A 26,561-nucleotide genomic window follows, 5' to 3' on the forward strand; every position below is an offset into this window, starting at 1 on the left:
ACACACACACACACACACACACACACACACATATATATATATATATATATATATACACATATACATACATACATACATACATACATATATATATATGCAGGTCTTGGTGTGTTCGGGTCTTTTCCCGTGTAAGATTGAGAGTATCTTGGCGACGTTTCGACGAGGTCCCACTCGTCATCTTCAGGCTGGGGTCTTCGGCTTCATGCTTGTGCGAGCAAAGTGTGATCGGAGCTGCCGTCTCTCTATAAATATTGGTGGGTGTGTGTGGAGTGCTGGCTTAGTTGCTGTAGGTGAAGGGTCTTGGCTACGGAGTTGATCTGTGCAGGGTGGTGGTGGGATTGTGTGTTTAAGTAGCGGTTGGTGTGTGTTTTTTTTCCGGTAGATGGTGTGTCCTAGGGAGCCATTGGGTTTTTTGTAGATTATGACGTCCAGAAAGGGGAGTTGGTTTTTGGCTTCTATTTCCATCGTGAATTGTATTTTGGGGTGTAGGCTGTTGAGATGTGTGAGGAAGTTGTAAACGCACAATCCCACCACCACCCTGCACAGATCAACTCCGTAGACAAGACCCTCATCTCCAGAACCAAACGCCTAGCCGACAAAGATCACCTGAAAACTGAATTACACACTCTCACTAACGTACTAATCTCCAACGGATTCCAAAGAAATACAATTACCAACCTAATCCAAAGGGAAACACCCCCCAAGAACCGAGACATAGAACAGTACAACGACATCGCCCTCCTCCCCTACATCAAAGGCACCACAGATAAAATCAGCAAAATTCTCCACAAACACAATATCAAGAGAGCCTTCGGCCCCGACCAAAAAATAGCCAACATCTTAAGAAACCCCAAAGACAGGATGCAGCTAGAAAACCAAGGAGTCTATGAAATACCATGCAAAATCTGCCCAGCCACATACATTGGACAAACTAATAGGAGAATAAATGCCCGCATCGCAGAACACAAGAACGTAGTCAGAAAAGAAGAAAAAACTTCCTCCCTCTTCCAGCATCTTAAAGCTACAGGACATGAAATTGATTTTGAAGGAACCAAACTAATCTCCAAAACTGAACACCACAACAAGAGAATAATTATGGAAGCCATCGAAATAGGAAAACACCCCCACAACATGAATAAACGTGACGATACCTCCCGCCTACCAGACATCTGGAAACTAGCCCTAATCAACAAATGAGTCCTAGCCACGAAAACTGACACCAGACCCAGAACAACACAGTACGCCACCACCATTCACCCTCACCAGACCCAAGCCCAAACCCATCCCTCAGACGAAATGCACCCACCATCCAGAAGCCAAACCACGACGACACCACCAGTTGCTGCACCTCCCTCCGACCCCCACACAAAGCAAACGGACACACGCCATGAACACAGAGCTAGACCGCAAACTCGGAGCCAAACCAAAACCTGGTATGCTACATCACAGCCTTCTGCTCTGGACACCACATCACAGAACTCGGGGTTACAACGCTAAAGCTCAGGATGTTACAACACAGCCAACCACCCAGGATGTTGCAACACAAAACTCAGCATATCACTACGCTAGATCTCAGGATGTAATCACACAACCTGTTCTATCCCAGCCTATTGCTGTCCTTGTTAGAGGCACAAGGACCAAACCCCTGCTGATACAATAGGCTGGAAACTTTAAAACAAAACAAAATCCCTTTTATTTGGGTGACAATCCTGTCAATAAGTCCAAAACACAAACAGCAAACCTCAGGTTCAAAGGAAGGAAATAGTCCACAGGAACATGTTGCAAACAAGACGAACAGACCAGGATTCCAAGAAGCACTTTGCAAACGGTTGCCTTCAGCAACCAGCAACGCCCACACCTCCCCTTTTTATATAGCAGTCCCAGGGCGTTGCCTCTCATTGCCTTCTCCTTTTACTTTGGAGTAGTCGCATAGACTGTTGTTGTTTTCTTGCTACTTGACGACGTCTGCGAGCATCAATTAGCTCATCCAGGTGTGAGCCTTCCGAATCTGACTCCTGCTCCTCACACAGCTGAGCTTCATCAGAAACACGACTGGAGGGGCCAGGCTCTTCATCAAGCCGTGAGTCTTGTAATTCATCAGAGCCTCCCTCTGACCCTGATGGCCCCTCAACGGCCTCCTCCACATCCTCCTCAGATTCCTCAGACTCAGCTGTTGGGAACACAGGCTGGCACGGAATCACAACACAACCCATTACCCAGGTCGTTATAACACAAAAGACTAATGGGCACACAGCCAGCACCTAAACTACTCAGGATGTTACGAAACAGCTGAACAATCCGCAAACAATAGCTCCCACACAGCCAACCAATCCACCTACAGCAGTGGTGGCGAACCTATGGCACGCGTGCCAGAGGTGGCACTCGGAGCCCTCTCTGTGGGCATGCGCGCCGTTGCCCCAGCCCCGCCTCTCCACGGCCCCCTCCTTACCAGCAGCCCCCCCAGAAGGAGATTCGCCCCTGGATGTGGCCCATGTGGAGCAGCGCAGCCAAAGACATGGCAGCCGGGCAGCAGGGACAAGACACCACCCTTGCGCCCCGTCGCGTGCAGATGATGCTGCGGGGTATGGGCAGAGGGCGTGGTGACCATGGCACTGCTGGGCCGCCTGGGTGATCTGCTGCTGCGGGCCGTGGAGGCGGTGGGTGGCCCTGCGGGTAGGCGGGGCAGGGGGTGGAGTAGGCAGGGTAGGGTGGAGACGGGGCAGTTGTGGGGCACTTGGTCTCTAAAAGTTCGCCATCACTGATGTAGGGAATTGTTCTCCAAATGGGGGAAAGTTGTGCAAGACAAGGTAAGAGTAGTTGACGAACCTTTGCATCCTCTGTTTGAGGGCAGGAACATCAGTAACACTTCCCTTTTAAATCCTCAGAGAATTATCCACTGGAGCCAGAGAGGAAGGGAGCAACCCGAGCCCTCTGGGTCAGTCAATATTAGCAGTTGTAACTATTGCAAGGGGAAGAGGGGAATGGCTGATGGCCAGCTCAGAAGTTGACTGCCAAGGGGAATTTGTGGAGCCAGGGATTTCCCCTGGGACACCTCAGGACCGCACAGATTAGCTCCCGTTGCTCAGAGAGGATTCCTAGATCCAGTAAATCAGTTCCTAGGCCCAGGGAAGCACGTCTGCAGACCTGCTCCCATTAAGCCTTAGGACAGTGGTGGCAAACCTCTGGCACGCGTGCCAGAGGTGGCACTCAGAGCCCTCTCTGTTGGCACGCGCGCCACCGCCACCAGCAGCAGGTCCATCAGGCTGCCACCGCCACCCGGAGCAGGAGCCCCGCCCAGCACAAAGGAGGCGAAGCGGCCGAGTAGCAAGCTCGAGTAGAGGTGGTAGAGCAGAGGTCACCAACCATTGTCGATTGGTGGACTGGAAGAAAAGGGAGGGGGAAGCATTTTACATGCGTGCATGCGTGCACGGGGCCGCGAGCATGCACGCGACGCAAATGGGGCAGGGCTAGTGCCTGCGTGATACTCACTAGCCCTGCCCCCTTCTTGCGTGGTGCAGCGCCTTGTATCTGCACCCCGCGGTGCGGTGGTGGCCATTTTTGTGCCCCCGGGTTTTGCGTGCCAGAGGCGGCGCTCAGAGGTGCCTCCCTGCCCCACCCCCCGAGGGCATCACAATGCTGATGCGGCCCTGGCACTTTGCAATAAATAAGTGGGTTCTGGGTTGTGATTTGGCACTTGGTCTCTAAAAGGTTCGCCATCACTGACCTACAGCAACTAAGCCAGCACTCCACACACCCCCACCAATATTTATAGAGAGACGGCAGCTCCGATCAAACTTTGCTCACACAAGCATGAAGCCGAAGACCCCAGCCTGAAGATGACGAGTGGGACCTCGTTGAAACGTCGTCAAGATACTCTCATTCTTACACAGGAAAAGACCCAAACACGCCAAGACCTGCATACCTGTACCCATGAAAATCTATGAAAACAAATATATATATATATTTGTGTATATATTTGTGTGTGTGTGTATATATATATATAGATAGATAGATAGATAGATACATACATACATAATACATACATACATACATACATACATACATACATACATACATATACACACACACACTCATAGTTAAGCTTCTACAAGTGAAACGTATTGTTTCAGTCATGAAGAATTTGTGTCAGCAGCAATTATGCAACCACATTGCCTTGAGAATAAACAATAATCCGGCAGGTGTTAAATTGTAACCCTTGTTAATATCCTATAAGAAAAAAAAGTAAATCAATTTATATACAACTTTTTTTTAGAGCGGCAAACTTGTTACAAAAATGTTTCAGAAGATTCAAGAATTAATTGATGACAAAGATGCCCTTGTATTTGTACTTATTGATGAGGTATGATTATAGTAGTACTTCAATATTAAAATTGTTTGCACTAAAATATTACTGGTATACTGATTACAAAATTATATATAATTTTTCTATTAAAATCCAAGCTGGGCTGTATGAAGGCAAAGAAATCAGATTTCAATCCTTGCAGGTTCTATTGGTAATTCAAAATCCATCTGTAGGGTATGGGTTACATTTATAGTACTTTCAATCCTTAGGTTAAAGTCTGAATATGCTCATCTGCTTGTGTTTGTTTGTAAATTTAAATATATATACACCTATTCATAAAAACTTTACATCAGATATATTTGCATAATATATTTTTAATCTGAATTTTAATTTATATTTATAGTGCAGATTCATAGGCCACCAAACTCAGAAAGACTTATGCTAGTTTACAAGTAAAAATAAATTCGGTTTAGTTTAGGCATTGACTGACTGCAAACTAATTTTGAGTGGCTTACAATAAAAGACAAAAGACCAACAGTAATGATAAAAAGAAAGCAAGATGTCAATTGTGGTCAACAATATCCATGCATACAAATATATTTAATAGCCCCTCCCTCCAACCTTAGCTCAAGATCTGGGAGAAGAGCCAAAACTTTAAAGCTTTTCGGAAAGCCAACGGGTCTCTCAGGAAATCTCATTCTGGAAGAGAGGCATACTTATGACACTGAACCTTAAACCAGTGGAGCCAGTGGTTTCATGTAGATGTTAAACAGGAGGTGAGAAAGCATTTAGCCCTTTGGCACTCCACAAAGGAGGGACCTAGAGAGTCAAGTCTACCATATAGTCCAACACTGATTGAAACTGTTGCAAAAGAAAGGAAGAGAATCACCATAAAATAATGTTTTCAATCCCTGGAACCAATTCAAAAGAATATTGTATATCAAAAGCCACGAGAGATCAAGAGGCACAAGAATTGATGCATTAGCTCCAGCCTAGTTCTGCCATAGGTCACCTACAAATATCTCCAAGGATGCCTCCATAATAAATCTTGCCTGAAAGTGGTCTAAATTCATACTATACAAAAAACAGGAAGAAATAATAAAATAATAAGCACTTAAAACATAAAGATGCATATAGATGATCCTCCACTTATGACCATTTGTTTGAACCATTGTTTTGAATTTATGACAGCACTAAAAAGTGATTTACATTTATGATTTGCAGATCGCTGTGGTCATGTGATTGCAGTCTAGGTGCTTGATTGTCTATTTCAACCCATCTCTCCCCTTTTGGCCACCCTGTACAACATGGCTAAGATGGCTACTGAATTCTGCTCTTGTCCCCCACCTCTGTCTTCAACTGATCTTTGTCATATTTCCCTCCCTCCCTTCCCTTCCTTGTCTGCCCAGGCCAACCCTAGCCCAGTCTGGGAGACACAGTTTCTCCTACAACCAAGCCCTACATTGTCTCTCCCGCCCAAGGCCTGGCCAGGTTGGGCAAACTTCGTCATGGAGACCATGAGCAGCAATGGTGCCTTCCCCTGAGCAGACCCAGATTATGTAGTGCTTTCATAGGCAAGAATTCCCCAAGCAGAACACATGCACATTCCAAGACCAGAGCAGAGAGCAGCATGTTACAAAGGTGTAGCTGCAGTTAAGGCCACCCTAAAAGTGGCTTCATGTGACTGAAGGTTCCTTTTTATTGCTTGCTTCCACCTTGCCACAGCAACAACAATCAAAAGTACATGGATCAGTTGTAAGTCCATTCTTTCAGCATCATCCTAACTTTGAACTGTCACTGAACAAATAAACATAACCTGGAGACTACCTGTACAAATGCAAGTCCATAGTCAGAGAGTTGGCTTCCAACAGAAAGGAGCTAAAGGCTGTTCTCAACTCCAGTTGCTGATGTGTAGCTACTTGTTTGTTCTAGTGCTAGGCAGCCCGCCAGAATCTGCTCCCACATTTGAATCCAGACTCATCTTCTCAAACTTTGAAGTTGCCACAAATGCCTGATTGTTCTACTGACTGTTCAGACTGATTACCTCCTCAGCCTCTGGCTAGAGGATTCACTGAGACCATAATATCAGCATTCTTCGACTACAGTTTTTATGTGAGCTATGTAATTAATTAATTAAATGACATACCATCCAGTTATCCTGCTTACATTTAATTAACTTTTTAATCAAAAAGTCATGGGATACTTTGTTGAATGCTTGGCTGACATAAACATCTAGAAAAATTGTCCATGTACCATTCCTAGAATCTGAAGAAATTGTCTTATCAAAAACTACTGTAAGGTTGATCTGGCAAGATTTATTCTTGAATACATTTTACTCTGGATATTTAAATTCAAAGTAAAATGTTATTTTAGTTTCTAGCTTCAGTTCTGCCTTTTGTCTTTCATTATAAAATAGTAATCCCAAATAGAAGTTAAGTACTACCTTCCTTAGTCAAATAATCTTTATAATCTGAGATCATATTTTTTTCATTTTCTGAAGATACTTGTTTTTATATAGAAACATTAACTTGATAATTATTTTTATTATAGTTTTTATACAAAATTTTTGCAAATATATCTAGCTTTCAACTTTGTTCAGATTTTGTGGCTCCAGTTACATTTCTTCTACTAAAATCTGCGCTAGACATTATTAGAGGCTATACTTTTCTCAGTTTTTATATTTAGAATGTTAGAAAATATACATCATGCTCTTATATTTTATATCCCTACATATTGAGTCTTGCCACCTTAGTACTAATGAAAATTTACTTTCACACTTCAAATGCTTTCTGAACTAATTTTGTTTTTACTAATTTCTAGACAACCAGTTATTGAGGGAGATATCCTGCACTGACACTGTCTGTGAGCATTTGTCTTTCATAAAACTGGTTTATAAAAAAGATTTTGTTTCAGTGTACGCTCCAGAAAGATCCTACAGGTCAATTTTACACAGAGAAAGTCATCTGAAATACCTAGGATGCAAGCCATATACTATAGAACTTTATAAGTTAGAGACCTATTTTCAAAGGCAGTTCATGGATGCACTCTGCTGTCTTATGTCTATCTTACATAGTGGCTGTTACAGTCCTTACATTGTATGAGGTCTGAGGCACCTACATATGAGTTTCCACTAGACTAATTTTTCTACTGATAATTGAAATTTCCCATTTATATAAACTCCTAAAGCACAAAGCTTCCTACTCCCAATGTCAACTGGAGGATGCCATGGTTGATGGTATCCTGCTATGGAGAGATGTGATAGGACTAGAAGGGGTGTACCGTTTCCATCCAGTTCCCGTTTAAGATTATTGACAAGAATGATCAATGCTCTTTTCATCCTATGCCTAAATCTGAATCTATATAATACCACTCCATCTTTAAGGATATTCTGTTGCTGACTTCTTAGAAAGAAAAAAATAGTTGTCTAAAAATTTTAGCTCAACAAGGATTTTTGAAGAAGGCCTATGACTTCCTCTTTAGAATAGCAACATTCTGTCACTTAACAAATCATTGACAATCTCCCAGAGCCAGGCTGTCACATTCCCCCAAGTAACCCAGAAGAACTAAGAGAAGCATGAGATTAAACTCACATATGGCAGAGCCAAAGCTTCTGAAGAAATACTGCTTTAATTACAGTCTAGTTCAGTGATGGCGAACATTTTAGAGACCGAGTGCCCAAAAACTGGCCCCGCCCCCGTTCCACCCCTGCCCCACCTCTGCCCCGTTCCCACCCCGCCTGCCCACAGGGCCACTCATTGCCTCCAGGGCCCACTGCAGATCGCCCAGCAGCGCCATGGCAGCCATGCCCTCTCCCCACGCCCCGCAGCATCAACTGTGCGTGATGGGGCATGAGGGCAGTTTTTTTTTATTAAAAGTTTTATTAAAAAATTACAATATAAACCCCCATACCCCCCCCAAGCCTCCCCCTCCCCCACTTCCCAAAGCTGAACACAGGGTTACAAATATAATAATAATTAACTAACATTAACCAACTATTTAAGTAACCAAGTCCATAACACGGTTTAACTCCCCTTTAACATAAATTTAAACAAATTAAAATTAAAAACAATAATAAACAAATTAACAACCTAATTGTTAAACAATACAATATTAATACTTAAAACTAACAAAAATTCCATTATAATAAACTATTAATAATAATAATACTCTAAAATTTACTCATAAGCCAAATGGAACTTTTTAGTCCCATATTTGTTCTGAATATAATCTATCCATCTTCTCCAGACCGAAATGTATCTTTCTTGTGAATAATCCTTCAAGTAAGCAGAAATCTTGGCCATTTCTGCTAAATTTGGCACTTTAAGCGTCCATTCTTCTATAGTAGGCAAACAATCCTTTTTCCAATATTGCCCAACCTTGCAGCTGTTATCAAATTCAACATCAAGTTAATTTCTTTGGTATTACCATCTGTAATAACACCCAATAGAAATAATTGTGGAGTAAATTTTATCTTTTTCTTAAAAATCTTTTGAATGTTCCACCAAATCTTAATCCAAAAAGCTTTTATATCTCTACAAGTCCACCAAATATGGAAATAGGTAGCATCCAAACTACCACATCTCCAGCATTTGGGCTGTAAATTAGGATACATACAAGACAACTTTTTAGGATCCAGATGCCATCTATAAAACATTTTATAAAAATTTTCTCTTAAATTCTGAGCCTGAGTAAACTTTATATTTCTGACCCATATTATCTCCCACATATCCAATGGAATCGGTTCTTGGATATTTTGAGCCCATTTTACCTTACAATCTTTAATTCCGTTTCCGAATCCATTTCTATTAAAACATTATAAATCCTCTTTATATGCGCTTGATTCGAATCTTTAATCTGTTTAATCAAATTCTCATCCAATAATGTAATGCCAATCTTTTGATCTAATTTCCACCTAGCCATCAATTGAGTATACTGAAACCAAGACTGTACAACATTTTCTTGCTTTAACTCCTCTAACGATTTTAATTGCCAATCATTCCCTTCCAATCTAAGTAATTCCTTATAAGAAATCCTATCCAAATTCACACCCTTCGATACTCCCTCTATCACGTGTCCAGGGATACCCCAAATTGGTATTTTATAATTTAACTTATAATAATACTTTTTCCAGACACGCAATAGAGCACTTCTTAAAATATGAAATTTAAAAGCCTTATCGACTTTTTTATTGTAAATTAAATATGCATGCCATAATAAATCCCATCCCTCTAGTTGAAGCATACTTTTATTAGTTAAATTAAGCCAATCAGTAACCAATGTTAAAACCACCGCATCATAATATAATTTCAAATTAGGTACCTTAAGTCCTCCTCTTTCCCGTGCATCTTGTAAAATCTTCAATTTAACTCTTGGTTCTCCCCCCCAAATAAATCTATTAATACCCTTCTGCCATTCCTCCAAATTGGCATCTTTTTTCAAAATAGGTATCATTTGAAACAAAAAGAAACTTCAGTAGAACATTCATTTTAACAGCTGCAATTCTCCCCAACAAAGACAATTGTAATTTTTTCCAATTATTTAAATCCTTTTGTATTTTTAACCATAACTTCTCATAATTATTCTTCTACAATTTTACATTAGAAGTTGTAATATATACTCCCAGATATTTAACCTTTTTCACTATTTCAAAACCTGTCAATTTAGCTAACATTTCATTTTCCTTCACAGTCATATTTTTAGATAGTATTTTAGTCTTATTATTATTTACCTTAAAACCAGAAACCTTCCCATACTGTATTATAACCTCCATCAAATCTATAACTGAATGAATCGGTTGGGATAATGTCACAACCAAGTCATCCGCAAAAGCTCTCAACCTATAATCATTCTGTTTTATTTTTATTCCCTTTATTATAGTTGATTCACGAATTTTGATCAATAAAATCTCCAATGTTAAAACAAACAATAATGGTGATAATGGGCATCCCTGTCTTGTACCTTTTTCAATTTTAAATTCCTCTGTTAATCCCCCATTATTAATTATAATTTGTGCCGTTTGTTGTTGATATATAGCCCTGAGAGAAGCTAAAAAATTTTCCCCAAAATTCATTTTATCAACAACTTTCAATAAAAATTGCCAGTTCAACTGATCAAAGGCTTTTTCAGCATCTAAAAATATCAGAGCCGCAGGGACTTGGTTGTTCTTATCCAAATATTCAATTAAATTGATAATTTGTCTTGCATTGTATTTCATATATCTTCCAGTTATAAATCCAGCCTGATCAGTATGAATCATTTGCTTCAAAACTTGCATTAATCTATTAGCCCATACTTTTGCAAAAATCTTATAGGCTGTATTCAACAACGATATAGGTCTATAATTCTTAGGCTGGGTAAGGTCTTGATCCTCCTTTGGGATCAGCGATATATATGCCCTCCTCCAAGACGGAGGCACTTCTCCTCCAGTCTGAATACTGTTAAAAAGTTCCTTTAATGGTTCTATCATCTCTTCAGATAGTGTCTTATAATAAATTGCTGATAATCAATCTGTACCAGGAACCTTACCCACTTTTAACTGTTTAATTGCCGAACTAATTTCCTCAGAAGTAATTAAATAGTTCATCTCCTTTTGTTGTTCAATTGAAAGTCTAGGGAAATGTGCTGCCTGCAGGTACTTATCTATATCTGAAGCTTGTATATTTTCCCTAGCATATAATTTTGTGTAAAAATCTAAAAAACTCTTTTTAATCAACTCTTGTTGATACACCTCTTTACCTTTATATTCTATTTTCTCAATAATACGTGCTTTCTGTTTTTTCCGTAATTGGTAAGCCAACCATCTACCAGGTTTATTTGCATTACAAAACGTGTTATGTTTCGCATAACGCAGGTTAGTTGCAACCTGATCAGCCATCAACATATTAAATTGCTCTTTCAACATATTTATAGAAACCTTTAATCTGTTATCTGATGAGTTCAGAATAGAAGCCTTCTCCTTCAATTTAATCTCTTCTTCCAGCTCTTTACGTTTTTGCATCTGCTTACGCCTATGTCCATTATTCATTTGAATCAAAACCCCTCTCATATAAGCCTTACTAGCATCCCAAACCATAGCCATCGAAGTACCTTTATACATATTCAGAGCAAAAAATTTCTTCAAATGTTCTCTACATTTCTGCGAAAGCGTCTCATATCTGAATAAATTTTCATTCAGTCTCCAAGATCTTTTATTCCCATCTTCAGCAAATAACTCCAACCAAACAGGACTGTGATCCGACAACGTTCTAGGAAAGATCTTCGCCTTCTTAACCCTGGAAAAAAGATCTGTAGTAATTTTAAAAAAAAGTCAATTCTGGAAAATGATTGATGCCTATCCGAGAAGAAAGTAAAGTCTCTATCTCCCAGATTCCATTCTCGCCAAATATCTCTGAATTCCAAGTCCTCTTTCAAATCAAAAAAGGCTTTAGGCAATTTAGAATGGTTAGAGGAGTTTTTAAAAGATCCCTTCTTATCTTTGCTTGGATCCCAAACACCATTCCAATCACCCATCATAATAACAGACTTATAATCCAATTGACTTAATTTATGATGTAGCAACTTATAAAAAAAAATTGTTGATTGGGGGCATATAATCCAATAATAAGAATTTTCTTGCCTTGTAACACTAATTCGATAATAACATATCTTCCTTGTATGTCTGATTCAATTAATTTAGCCGATAAGTCTCTTCTTACATAAATTACCACACCATCCTTTTTCTCTAAGGCAGGAGCTATAAAATGTAATCCCAACTGAGAGCACATCAGATGTTTTTGATCCTTCACAACAATATGAGTCTCCTGCAAGCAAACAATGTCATTTTTATGTTGTTTCAAATAATGAAATACTTTTTTTCTTTTCTGTGGTGAATTTAGGCGATTAACATTCCAGGTCAGGAACTTTGCCATCCTTAATGGCCTGGTGCCTCTGGAGCACTGCTTGAAGATCAGCTGTTGGCCTCTTCGAGCGTGCACCTTTCACAGGCTCTGTAGTAATCACACCTTGTATTGTTAATCCAGAATCAACCTTCTACTTCTGTTCTTTTTCTTTACGTCTATACGCTGCACAAGTCATTCTTTGTTCCTTTGAATCCTTTGCCTCCAAACTCTGTTCAATAGGCTCCATCTGCAGTGACTCTCCTCCCACCATTGACATTACACCTTCTTCCAGCCTCTCATCCGTTCTCTTAAATCGTGGAGATGGTGGTGAACCTGCTTTCAGGACATGAATATAAAAATCTCTTGCCTTTAAAATCGTGTTAAGTCTATATCGTGTCCCTGCATAGTTCACCACTATTCCGCTAGGTATCTCCCATCTAAACTGAATCTGGTGATTTTTGAGCTCCTCAGACAAAAAAGCAAAGTCCTTCCTTCTTCTAAGAATCTTTGGGGGTATTTCTTTTAAAATTATAATATCTTGATTTGCAATTTGAAATCTCTGATTATAAAAAGCCTGAATGATTGCATTTCGAAGTGATTTCGTAGAAAAATAGATAACCACATCTCTAGGCAAATTCTTCTGTCTTGCAATCCATGAATTAACTCTGAATATTTTATCCATATCTCTTAATAATTCTTCAGGTTCACATCCCAAAATGGGAGCGATCGCTTTCACCACCTCCTCTTTCAAGTCTTCTTGTGGATTCTCTTTTAAGCCTCTTATCCGTAATGCAAATTCCATCTCCCTGTATTGTGAAATAATAACTTCATCTTGTATTATGTCAATCTTATTTTCAGTTTTAATCACTCTCCCCTCTAATTTTTCAGTATTTTCCGCAACCTCATCCACCCGGTCATCAAGACATTCAATGTGTGCAGCTAATCCTTGAAAAGCAAGCAGAATATCCTCCCTTATCTCTTTGTTCTTGCTCTCAAACAGCTCTGCCATCTACCCCTTAATTTCCTGCGTTGCTGTTTTTAAGGCCTCTTGAATATCTCTAAGCGTAATGCAGGAGGCGGGGGGAAGGTGGAGGTGATTTTGGTTTAGATTGTGCTGCAGGCTGTATTACCGGGGATGAGATCGTAGTTTTAGAAACAATTCCAAGGCGCTTTGAAGCCATTTTCCTGCTTATATCTTAACACAGTACTTTCAAGCAAAAAAACAACACTCCAGCGCTATCTTTCCTTTTAAGACAAATCAAAGTACGGAGAAGATTATTCTCTCCGAGTTAAAGTTTCCAATATTTGCAATTATAATTCCTCCTGGTCAGCTTCGTCTGCTTTAAATTACTCACAGATCTCTTCGGAATGCAGAGGTGGGTGCCGCGTCTTGCTTCGCTCCTAACATTCGGAGCCAAGTCGTCCTAGAATGCGGAGAAGAACACCTCGGGCTACGAGGGAGCTCAAACCTTTCGCCCCCCAAACAAGAGGGTCCCAGTGAGCTCAACCTCTACCCGAGGGAAAAAAAAACTCGCCACCCCCTCTTCTCCAGAGGGGGGGGGTGTTTCCAAGCCACAGGACAGCTGATTAGCGCTGTCTCCGTGCGCTTTTACGCATTCTTAGGGCTGGCAGCCTAAAAAGAGCTGCCATCAGCGTGGCAACTCCACCGGAACCATGAGGGCAGAGTCTTGTCTACGCTACCTGGCTGCCATGTCCTTGGCTGCACTGCTCCGCGTGGGCCACGCTCGGGGGTGACTCTTCTCCAGGAGGGCTACTGGTGAGGAGGGGGTCACGGGGGGAGGCAAGACTGGGGCAACGGCATGTGTGTCCACAGAGAGGGCTCCGAGTGCTGCCTCTGGCACCCGTGCCATAGGTTCGCCACCACTGGTCTAGTTTAAGAATCAGGTGTGCAGGCTGGGATTAACTTCTAGTGCAAATGTTGCAGAGCTATGTTACATCAGTGACAAAAGTCTTTAATCAAGTTCACTGATAAACCAACAATATTTTCTCTCTGGAAGAAAGAGGTGGTTTCAGTGATTCATATACTAGTAAGCTTAGGCTTATAGAGAAAGTATTAGCCATTTTCCTTTGTACATCCATCTGTGTTAGGTTTTTTTTCCTTTTATTCAGTGATGGCTAGATTTTATAAGCTTATGGCCCTAACCAGAGTACAAATTATATAAATTTTTAGAAGACATGGAAATTCCAAATTAATCACAAAATTTGATCATTTAACAACAAAAGTATGACATATCATTTAGTTTTTTTGGGATAAGGAGAAAATCATGATACTGATAATGATAAATTGAATAGATGTGATTATTTTACCATTTCTATTTTGTAGCTGCTCATTTACAGGCTTGAGAATAGTTCACTGCCACAACTTTCAAATTTGGACTTGGCGTACAGGGAAACATCTTTGGGGAAGAACATTTTTTTAGTTTTAACATTTGGTGGGATCCCAAAATCTCATTTCTATTTCTCTTTCAATTTTTTAAATTTTACTTTATTTTAAACAATTATATGATTATCCAACTCCATCAAAGTGAATCTAGGCAAAAATAAATCCAGCAAAACCATTTGCACTTCCTAGGAGTCCAAGGATTTTCTCTGCTGAATTTTTGGGCAGCAAAGTGTTTTGGTTGTTTTTTTTTTAGAAAGCTCTGTGTTAGATGTTCACTGTCTTTTTAATTGCAGTAATATATAATATCTTAATTTTTTCTTATTCTGAGGCAGTATATAATTTTTAAAGAAAGAATAGAAATGACACATTGCTTAAAAGGTCAGGCAGAACTCTCATTTTTTTTGAATTGCTATTCAAAAACTATATAGGTAGCAACCTTTTTTCTTTTGCAGGTGGAAAGTCTCACAGCTGCTCGTAATGCTTTTCAAGCAGGTACTGAGCCTTCTGATGCCATCCGTGTTGTAAATGCTGTACTGACACAAATTGATCAGATCAAAAGGTAATCATTAATCATCATTTATTATAAAAGGTCAGAAATAAAATAGGACTACCTTGAGGCAAGAAATTATTCCTTCTTTCAGAGAAACTTGTGAAAAAATTCAATTATATATATTTTAAAGAATAAAATTGATATCAAAAGTTGATAGAGTTAGCAGAGATGGCAAAATTGACTGCTGTGATTAAAGAAGAGAACACAATTATTTTTGTTTCTACTTGGAAACTGCTTTTGGACTTTGTGCTTGAGGTGGAAAAAATGAAAGTTTGATTTTGGATTTTGCTGATTAGATAGGTTTGTTGTTACAGAAATGGTTAGTATATCAAAGTAAAAAGTTGAGGTTTTATCTTACTCCCTTATTCTACTGCATCAAAGAGTCAAAAGTATGTTTCTTTTTCTTTTCTCTCTTCCCTTACACTTTTTTCTCTTCCCCTTTTCCTCCCTTATTTTCCTCTTAATTTTCATTTTTTTGGGTACTTTTGTATTTTATATTTTGATAAACTATTTGAATCAGAAATTTTTCTGTATTTCTTAAATATATGAAGTGACATTCTTGCAATTGTGATTTTAAAGGTATCCTAATGTGGTTATACTGACGACTTCAAATATTACAGAGAAAATTGATATTGCTTTTGTAGATAGAGCTGATATTAAACAATACATTGGGCCACCTTCTCCTGCAGCAATATTCAAAATCTATCATTCTTGCATAGAAGAACTAATGAAGGTAATTTCGGTTCTTTTAAAATTCTCAAAGCATAATTCTTATCCTTGAAGGGATTATATTTAAATAATTTTTATTTTTATTCTTGATAATGTATTTTTTCTGTTTATTTAACTTGGATAAGGAAGCAACGTCCATTCCTTTTTAATAACTTCTTTGCTTTGAATATTGTCTTTATATTTATTGAATTAATGGTTAGCACTTTTTAAATAACTGATTTTTAGCCTGATATATATTTTTTGTAAATAAAAACTTTTTTCCCGAAGTGCCAAATAATATATCCCCGTCAGCAATTGTTAACACTCCGTGAGCTAGAGGTGATTGGTTACTTAGAAAACGACGTGTCAAAATTAAGTCTCCTGCTAAAAGATATTTCAAGGTATATATTAGTGCTTAGTTTTGCTGATTTTTTGTTTTGTTTTATGCTTCTTTGTGATTATTGTTCCATAAGATCAAACATGTGTTTTCAGAATCGAATAGCCAAGATCTCACATATCAGATAGTGCCAAATCTGACATACCACCCTATGTCTTTGCTACATAAATAGATGGAGTTGGTAACTGTAAGTGTGGGAGAAGCCCAAGTCAGAGATCTTCATAGACTGTACCTCCATCTGATACTGGCAGGGAACTGTCTGAAACAAATAACATCTCTATTTGGCTTCAGCTTCATTCAGACTATAACAATCCCCAAGCACTGGATCAACTCTTCTACTGGATCTCCATCATGACTGAAGTAGAAATGGAAAGTACAGTATTTCAGTATTTACCTGTAGATCTGGAGCCAGATAGTACCTGAAAAGAACTTTTTAAAAAAACTGGGGGCAACTCAGGAGAGCTTTTTCTCTGTGCTCAACAAATGGATCTTTGCTTGTGATGATGTCAACAAAAGTTCCCTTCCTACAGATGTTAATAATAACTTTATAATGAGACAGCTGATCTCTTAGTTAGATTCTTCCTCAGCAATTAAAAAGCAATTGAAAAATTGATGTACTTTGCAATATTGAGTTATTTGTATGTTTGGAGAGAGGGATGCCTTTGAATCAGTCTGTGATATCTGTCAACTGTCTGGACTAGTTCCTGCAGTTTTTTTGTTGACATTTTTCCAAAGTGGTTTGATATTGCCACTTTCTTAAGGCTGAGAGAGTGATTCTGTCTCATAATTATTTCTGATTAAATAATTAAAGTATAGCATAGTATCGATGAATCCCAATTAAACTCATCTGATTTTTCAGAATATAACTTTTCTAGACCAGGTTGAATGAGCAATACTTTTTACTGATCAACAGCACATTCACATTTTCAGGATTTATCTCAGGTTCATATCAAATTTGGACAAGATTCTTGGGCATCAACATTTTCATTTGTCTTAATGAGAAGGAGTAATAGAATTGAATGTTTGTAACACTGTACCTAATTTTAATACTCTAAATGAACACTTTCATAAATTTCATGTAGATATTAAATAATAAAATAAGATGGAACTCCTTAGCCCAAAGGCTATGCTACCAAGCAATCCTCATCAGGTACTACTTTCTAAAGAAAATTCACTGGTACCCCACAGTAGAGTGCTCTCTACATTCAATCTCACAAAGTCTCAAGAAGACTACGTTGGGACAAAATTAGAAATAGTTTAAAAGTTTTACTTTAGGGAACAGTGGGAATAAAACCTAATGCTTTATACCTTTTTCCTCTAGATATATAAAATTGTTTGAGGGATAGTCTGTCCTGGCTGCCTTTTTCCATTCTGTATAGTATGATTGTTACTAACAGCAGAAAAGTACTCATCTCTGGCTGTTGCCTGAAACCTCTTCCTAATGCACATTGCATAAGTGTATTTCTGCATTCTCATATCAACTTCCCAGCAAAACTTAGAAAGAATGCCAAAAAGTAATACATTTACATTCAGTACCCTGAAAGCTAAAAATTGAATGCATACTGACAGTTCATTTTTGTTCAAAAAGAAAAAGCAATACCTTTGCAACAAGAAGAAACATCTAGTATTGCTGAAAGACAGATTTAATTCCCGGAGCATCTATTTATAGCATCCACTGGTTTGAAAGCCTACTTAAATTTGCGGTGTTTGCAACCTAGAAGTAGTTATTTTAAAAGCTAAGAAATTGAAGAAGATGTTTAAAATAAGTTATTTTAAAAGCTTGAGAAATTGAAGAGCTAGTTTATAAGTGATTGAAACGCGGTATTTCAAATTAATGCTTTGGAAAGGTCTGAAATATTTTATATATCCTTAACAGAACATAGATTACACAAATAATAGCAAAATCATTACTGTTATATAATATAAACAATATATTTTGCTGGCCCTAATAGGTTTCTTGTTATTTGTTCTTTTGGCCTGCAACTTACTTGGCGAATATTAGAAGATTAAAAAAAGCAGGTTAAAAAAACAATAATCCAAACCTGGGGCACTTAAAATAATGCAAAGCAAAAACAAGATATTTCTATAAATCACAAAATATATCCTCAAAATTTCTTTTGAGTTTGGAACCTTTATTCCTAGCTCAAAAAGGTGTGAGATTAATATTTTGCACAACTTTTAATTATTTTGTCTTGAGTAGTATTATGTAGGTATATACTTAAATAATGTGTAATCTTTATAGAAAGTGAATTCAATCAGATGAGATCCCACTTCCAATATATAATACAATCTAAAAATATAACCATCAAACAAACAAGGCTCACCATCCAATAGCAAGTTGGTTCAATATATATTATGTTTTGAAATGTATTCCAAGTTCCTTATATGTTCGTATTGACAAAACTAAACCTAATACATAACACATTTCTGCTTATAGGAAAAGCGAAGGACTTAGCGGCCGTAGCTTAAGAAAGCTTCCTTTTCTAGCCCATGCACTGTATATTCAAGTAAGATTTTATTTTATAAAAATCATAAAATACATAAATAGCCCTATACGTGAGCTTGATTTTTACTCAATGATAACTATAAATGTGACATTTTTAATTTTGGTACATGTTAGCTACAAAGAATGTGTGTAAACAATATGCAATAGCATATGCAATAGCAAAAGAAATAATAATTCATATTTAATTAGGTTAGTAACATAGAATCATAGGACTGGAAGAGACTTTGGAAGTCTCCTAGTACAGGGCTTTTCAACCAGTGGTACGGGTACCACCTGTGGTACATTGGCACCTGGCAGGTGGTACGCGACCATCCTAGAAAAGTGGTAGCGGGGGAGGGGAATGAGCTGAACCGTTGGCAGCACTGTACAAGCCTGAGCGAGAGATGGCTGGAGCTGCAGAGCCGTCAGGGCTCAGCAGAAGTGCCAGGATCAGCGCCAGGCTCCAGCTGGAGCTCGGCGCTGATCCTGCTGCTTCTGCTGAGCCCAGAAGAAGCACCGATCAGGTGGAATGTTGCAGCATCTCCAGGGTCTTGTGATTTACATTCAGATGCTTGGCAACTGATTCATATTTATGACGGTCACAGTGTCCCAGGATCATGTGAAGTGACCAAAACCTGCTGCAACCACCCAGCAGACGGGGGGAATAAAAACCAAACACCCCCCACCCCACCCCCGCTGCCAATCCTCAACAGAAATGCTCACAACAATGAAAACCTCGGAAAGGAAGAAGAGCGCTGCCAGGCAGGCAGTCAAGTGTCTTGCTCGGCTGTGGCTTGGGGGCACTTTTTTCAGTGCCATTATAACTTCGAACAGTCACTAAGCGAACTGTTGTAAGTCAAGGACTACCTGTACTTTATCACTTTTTCCTTTTTTTTTTTTTTTTTTTTGGTCATCAAGTTTTTGACACCTTGCTAGGCGACTGGTGGTACTCGGATATTGCCATATCCTAAAAGTGGTACAATGGGTGAAAAGGTTGAAAAGCCCTGTCCTAGTATAAAACCTTGCCCTGGGCAGAACTCCTTATTCTATACCAGACAAATGATTGTCCTATCTTTTCTTGAGAATGTCCAGCAGTAGACACCCATAACTCTGGGAGGTAAACTGTTCCATTGATTAATTGTTCTTATTGCCAGGAAATTTCTTCTTAATTTCAAATAGGATTTCTCTGTAACAAGCTTCCACCCATTGGTTCTTTCCTGCCTTCAGGTGCTTTAGAGAATAAATCAAACCCCCTCTTCCCTGTGACACCCTTCAAGTATTGGAAGATAGTTATCATGTCACCCCTATACCAGTGGTCCCCAACCTTTCCAGCTTGGTGGCCCAGTCGGGGAGATGGTCCTGTGTGAGTAGTAGGCGTGTGAGCGTGTGCAGCTCCATTTGCCTAAGTAGCAGGCACATGCACCCACTGCTCACACAAATGGAGCTGTGTGGATGTGTTTGCCCACTGCTTGCATGGCCCAGTTCCAAGCAGGCTACAGCCCGGAAATGGGCCAAGGGTTGGGGGGTTCCTGGGCTAAAATATTTAGTCCCCTTAGTCATTGTTGAAGAGCCCTGGGCCCAAGAGAGAACTCTGAGGTACCCAACTGCTTGCTTCATAATGCTGCATAAATTATGCTGTAGAAATGCCATTAGAAGTGTTCCTTAGTTTATGTAATACTTGTAATATTTCATATAAAAAGTTAAATAACTGTTCAATTCTTTTTATATAGTGAATTTAAAAGCTTTTATTCTGGCACTTAATGTTTTTATCTTTTCTTCTAGTCTCCTAATGTCATAATGACAACTTTCCTTCAAGCTTTATCACTTGCAGTGGACAAGCAATTTGAAGAACGAGCAAAACTTTCAAATTGTGTTTGATATGCTCTTTCCTACTCTATGTTTTGTGGTAATTTTCTTTACACACATTCTCACTTTGTTTTTCTACCTACCGAGATTGCTAATTAAGAACCATGAATTCTTAACTTGAAGAACAATTTAGGCTTTCTTTTTTCTTTTTTCAACTATTGCATATATAATAAATTACTTCTATATATTCAAAGGTTTTGTTTTGTTTGGGTCATCAAGATGCCATTTACTATTAGGGGAATTCCAAGAAAAGGTTTTGTTCCCAATAATTTTGACACATTCTTTGGAGTTGGAATACCTATGATTTATATCATTTTGTGTTGTTTCTTTGAACTAGATGACTATCAAAATACTTTTTATATCTCTTGTAAAAATAATGCTAGTGCTAGTGAAAGTCTTATCTTAACAGTACCTTAAGACTAACTAGGCAATCATTAATGATAAATAAAAATGTTTTTTGGTATGTTTGTTTTGCCTTCTCATCTAAGAAGCTTGTTCTATCCTGAACTGAAGAAGCTTCTTGGATGAGAAATGAAAAGTTTTCAAAGAAAAATCCAAGGCAATCATTGCAACCCATGACTAAGTTTTGTCAAATCCGTGTGCCAGAGACTTAGGAATAATCTATTGGGTCCATCAATCTCTTCTGGAGGGCTGCCTGAATAGGCCCTGCCTCTCTGCAGTTCAAATTGATGTTCAGTCACTTCAGAAAATTCACTGAAAACCCAAAGAGGGATGCACCAGGGATTTTGTTTTCTCAATTCAAATGATTCCTGAGAAGTTAAACAGACAAGATGTTCTACACCCAGAGCTTTCTAAAATAAAATGTAAATAGAAATAGCCAGGTGCACATAACTGTTACAGCAAATTATAGCTTGTGAATATGTGTGCAGTTAAAGAAAATCATTTTTCATATTTCTGAACCACCCATCTTCCTCAAATATAACTTAGGTCAGTGATGGCGAACCTTTTAGAGACTGAGTGCCCAAACTGCAACCCAAAACCCTCTTATGTATCGTCAGGTGCTGGGTGGGCGTGGCCCACTGGGTTGATGTGGCCCCTTGGATGGGTGTGGCCTATTGGGTGGGCATGGCTGCGGTGGAAACAGACTGAGTGGGAATTAAAAAGTTCAATCAATCAATTCCAACTTTGCGAGATCTTTTTTTTCCCCGCGAGAAGTTGAAATTAATTGATTGAACTTTTTTTTTGCACATGGTGGCTGAGGCCTAAAGTGAAAAGGTTTTATAAAACCCAGCTGAAGGCCTAGGACTGGGGCGAAGGCGCGCGTGCCCACAGAGAGGGCTCTGCGTGCCACCTGTGGCACGCGTGCCATAGGTTCATCACCACAGACTTAGGTTATATTTAGTAATACAGAAAAAGTTCTGTAAGGTATTTTAAAACGTCAAGTGACAGTATTGTTGGAAAGTAGAGGAAAGGATTGATACGGTATTGGCTACTTGTATTTTCTTGAAGAATGAGACCAGTAGAAATGAAACTGATGTCTCTAGATTTGATATATTTTTAATACCCTTTCCCCAATAAAGTTGTTGTATTGTGTCATTCATCAAATCCTATAAATCTACAAGAAATCCCTGTCATAAAATCAATGATTATACCCATCTGTGTATACATAGGATTACATATTAAATTCTGGAAGAGGTGGCAATTTAGAGAGATGGTTTGAAATTTATAGAAAAGGATGGGAAGAAAGTGGGTGTGTATTTTTGGTGAGAAAACAATTCCAAAATAATGGAAACACTAGCAAAAGGACAAATAATGGAGAAGATGGAGAGAAACAACAATTAGGAGATGTGGGAAACATACCCACGGACAGGCATAAAAGTCTTAAATGTTTATATACAAATGCCGAAAACATGAGGAACAAACAGGGTGAACTAGAAACAATAGTACATGAGGGCAGGTGTGACAGTTGGCATTACAGAAACCTGGTGGGACGAAACCCATGACTGGAATGTACTGTTGGATGGATACAAATTATTCAAAAGAAGCAGATCTACAAAAAGAGGAGGGGGAGTTGCACTATATGTAAGAGAACACTGCATATTTACAGAAATGCACATGATCAAAGATAAAATCCCTCCAGAGTGTATATGGGTCAATATAAAAGGGGAAAAAAGTGACATTGCCATAGGTGTATATTACAGGCTACCCAACCAATCAGAAGAAATAGATGAACTCTTTGCACACCAGTTAACAAACGTATGTAGGAAGCATACTACAGTAGTAATGGGAGACTTCCACTATCCAGATATCAACTGGGAGACAAACTCTGCAACAAGTGGGAGATCAAACAGATTTTTAACTAACCAAGCTGACAACTTTATCATTCAAAAGTAGAGGAGAGAACTAGAAGTAAAGCTATACTGGACCTAATCCTTACTAATTGAGAACAAGTGATAGAGGGAGTTGAAGTTGCTGGAACCTTGGGTGAAAGTGACAATGTCATACTGGAATTCAATATAATGCAAACAAGCAGTAGAAAATAATCCAACCAGACAAACAAAGGCAAAAAATACAAAAAAAGGCAAAAGTACAAAAATGGAAAAAGGGACACAACTAAGATTGATTATCAGCAGACATCCAGAACATGCAAAAATGAAGTCAGGAAAGCAAAGGCTCAGAATGAACAAAGAATTGCAACAGAAATCAAGGATAATAAAAAAAAAAGTTAGTTTCAACATATTAACAAGAAAAAAGTTAGGGAAACTAGGTCCACTAAAAGAGAAGATGGTAAGGAAGTAACAGGCAGTAGGGAGAAAGCACAACTCCTTAATTCATTCTTTGCATCAGTCATCACACAAAAAGAAATTATAACCCAACATGCCAAAAAAACCTGCAAAAGACAAACTAGAAACAAAAAATAAGCAAGAAAATGGTAAGAGAACATCTATCCAACTGATGAATATAAATCACCGGGATCCAACAGATTACATCCCAGAGTTCTGAAGAATAAGCTAAATATGAATTCATGGAGCTTAGCTTGCAATTCATTTTTAGAATAACCATTTTCATATAGGTTTGTGAAAAATTAAAAGAGCAGCAATTTAAGTGTTCGGTAAAACTTTTTTGACTTTTAAGTATTTTACTATTCCTCCAGATCATCATGTAAATGAAGATTCAATCATCCAGGCCAAAAGCATCTTAAAAGGTTAAATCATGGCAAGTGGACCAAAGTTTGTTAAAACTGAGATGTTTCATTGCTAATCCATGTAACTTCATGGAAATGAGAATTTGAATAGGCAGAGTTAGGGAGTTGTTGGAAAGAAATTGAATAAATTAAATAATGAATTGAACGTGATCCAAGTGAGTCTAAATCTAAAAATCTTTTGAGTTATAGGGTCTTGTTCCTTAAAATCATTTTATAGGTAATCTGATATGATCAGTATCTATAATTTTAAATATTATTACAACCTTATCAAATAGCTACCGTGTGAACATTTAGGTTAGCAATGCAACTACAGTAGGAGTCAACAGAATGTGTTTTATATCTGTATGTATATAAATGAAATAAATTATAAAATGACTCAATACTTGTGGAGCCTTACTAAGAGTATGGGACTCTTAAAATCTCTTTAAAGTTAACATTTTTGTATGTTTTTCACCATTTTCAATTTAATTGGTAATCAGTAGAATTGTAAGGACGTACTTCATCTAAGCCTCCCAAGAAAGTAGAACTCTTGAAACAGGCATTGTCTCAAAATAAACGTTTATTAGGGGCTAGTGACAGCAGGGAAAACAAGGCGAGCAGTATATTAAAAGCAATGTTATTACTCCCCCCCTCCCCCAGGGTTCCAGTGTCTATTTGAATTCCAGCCAATTCACAGGTGACATAGTGTTTTGGTAACTGGCTCCATTGGCATACTTTTAAGAACATTCACTGCTGTCATCTGCTTTTCAATTTTGACCAGGATGGGGACAGAAAAGGTTCCTCTATCTTTTGTTCAACCCAGTGCATTATATTATTTTTTTTTCCAATGAATAGACTTCCTTAGAGTAGATGTTTTCTCCTTGGCAATTTTTATCTTAAAACTGAGAAACAAGAAAAACAATAATAGCCACCACAGTGAGATAATTTCTGTTCCTTTTTATCCCCTCTTGCTTTAAATCCAGAGTGCCAATTCCCTAAAGCTGCTGCTTTCAATCCTGAAATACATTGGAAGAAGACTGAAGAAAAACACCTTCATTTTGTCCCTTGCTGTTACTGACACCTTTTTTAATTCCGCTTGATGAAAGGGAAAGAATTAGAAGGTTGTGTACAGAAACTGCCTTAGGGAATCAACAAAACTCTATTCAATTATTACCAAAAAAGTAGAAGGAAAAAGGAAATCTTCCTATAAAAGACCTCTGCAGAAACTCAAATCCCTAACTGGTCTTCACATGAATGCCCTTAAGTATACAAGTATTTGGGATTATTTTGAAGTGTACTGTACTCTTTCATCATGAAATAAATATTTTAAAAAATTGTTTAAACAAGCTCATTGCTGCTATATTGTTTACTTTTATAATTCCTTTACAATAATTTTAAAGGTTCTAGCTTTTATTTCATATGCCAATTGCATAAAGGCAAACTTAAACTAATATATTATTCATACTGATTTTAAAACTAGTAGCTTTTGATTTATGAATTACCGTATATACTCGAGTATAAGCCGAGTTTTTCAGCCCATTTTTTGAGCTGAAAAATGCCCCCCTAGGCTTATACTCGGGTCAATATTTTTCCCCAGTTCTTTGTGGACTTACAATATCCGAGCACCGTTTAAAGAGACGCCGAAGGAAGACGGTGCCCAACTGCGCGCCTTTCCCCCTTGGCGGGGTGGTCTTTTGNGCAGGGAAAGGGGGAAACGGGTGGGCCGGCCGGCTCCCCTCTCCTCTTTGTGTGTGTGTGTGTTTGTCTCTCTCTCTCTCTCTCTCAATTCTCCCCCACCCCAAAAGCGGGGAGGGGGCAACCTTGCAAAAGGGAGGGGGCTTCTCCCGGTTGCGGGGAAGGCTGGAGGTGCGCCTTTCTCGGCCAGCCCGGGTAAATTCGGTCGTATTCTTCAATACGGGCCGGCCCCAGCAGTTCCGGCTGGTTGCCAGCAGTTGGCTGTTCCTCTCTGGCCGCCTCGACCCCCCCAGCCCTGTCGGTGAGCGCCCAGCAGAGCGCAGAATCACCAGGCCTCCCCCCTTCACGCAAGGCGTCTGGCGTTCCCCCTCGCGCTTGGCTGCGGCGGCCCTGGGTATTCCGTCTCGGCCTCGACACGCAGCGCCGCAGGGAACGGAAGGGGGGAGGGCCGTACCTGGAGCATCACATGAAGAATTGGCTGAAGAATACGGCCGAATTTACCCGGGCTGGCCGAGAAAGGCGCACCTCAAGCCTTCCCCGCAACCGGGAGAAGCCCCCTCCCTTTTGCAAGGTCGCCCCCTCCCCGCTTTTGGGGTGGGGGAGAATTGAGAGAGAGAGACACACACACACACAAAGAGGAGAGGGGAGCCGGCCGGCCCACCCGTTTCCCCCTTTCCCTGCGCCAGCCGGGGTAAATTCGGCCGTATTCTTCAGCCAATTCTTCATGTGATGCTCCAGGTACGGCCCTCCCCCCTTCCGTTCCCTGCGGCGCTGCATGTCGAGGCCGGGACAGAATACCCCGGGCCGCCGCAGCCAAGCGCGAGGGGGAACGCCAGATGCCTCGCGCGAAGGGGGGAGGCCTGGTGACGCTGCGCTCTGCCGGGAACTCACCAACAGGGCCGGGGGGGCCGAGGCGGCCAGGGAGGAACAGCCAACTGCCGGCAACCAGCCGGAACTGCTGGGGCTGGCCCGTATTGAAGAATACGGCCGAATTTACCCGGGCTGGCCGAGAAAGGCGCACCTCCAGCCTTCCCCGCAACCAGGAGAAACCCCCTCCCTTTTGCAAGGTCGCCCCCTCCCCGCTTTTGGGGTGGGGGAGAATAGAGACAAACACACACACAAAGAGGAGAG

General features: G+C 39.5%; 1 protein-coding gene across 1 annotated transcript in view; it reads left to right on the forward strand.

Annotated features, from left to right (window-relative positions):
* The window catches only part of TRIP13 (thyroid hormone receptor interactor 13), a 44,288-nt gene extending 23,508 nt beyond the window's left edge, over nt 1-20,780 (forward strand). The window contains exons 9-14 of the mRNA XM_015827903.1: nt 4,274-4,360; nt 15,037-15,143; nt 15,714-15,867; nt 16,131-16,243; nt 18,677-18,746; nt 20,507-20,780. Coding sequence (XP_015683389.1) covers nt 4,274-4,360; nt 15,037-15,143; nt 15,714-15,867; nt 16,131-16,243; nt 18,677-18,746; nt 20,507-20,602 — 627 coding nt within the window. The 3' untranslated portion in view covers nt 20,603-20,780. The remainder of the gene's footprint in view (nt 1-4,273; nt 4,361-15,036; nt 15,144-15,713; nt 15,868-16,130; nt 16,244-18,676; nt 18,747-20,506) is intronic.
* The last annotated feature ends 5,781 nt before the right edge of the window (nt 20,781-26,561 follow it).

Source organism: Protobothrops mucrosquamatus, unplaced genomic scaffold (genome assembly GCF_001527695.2).
Source record: "Protobothrops mucrosquamatus isolate PMUCROS unplaced genomic scaffold, P.Mucros_1.0 scaffold_217, whole genome shotgun sequence".
NCBI classification, from domain to species: Eukaryota; Metazoa; Chordata; class Lepidosauria; order Squamata; family Viperidae; genus Protobothrops; species Protobothrops mucrosquamatus.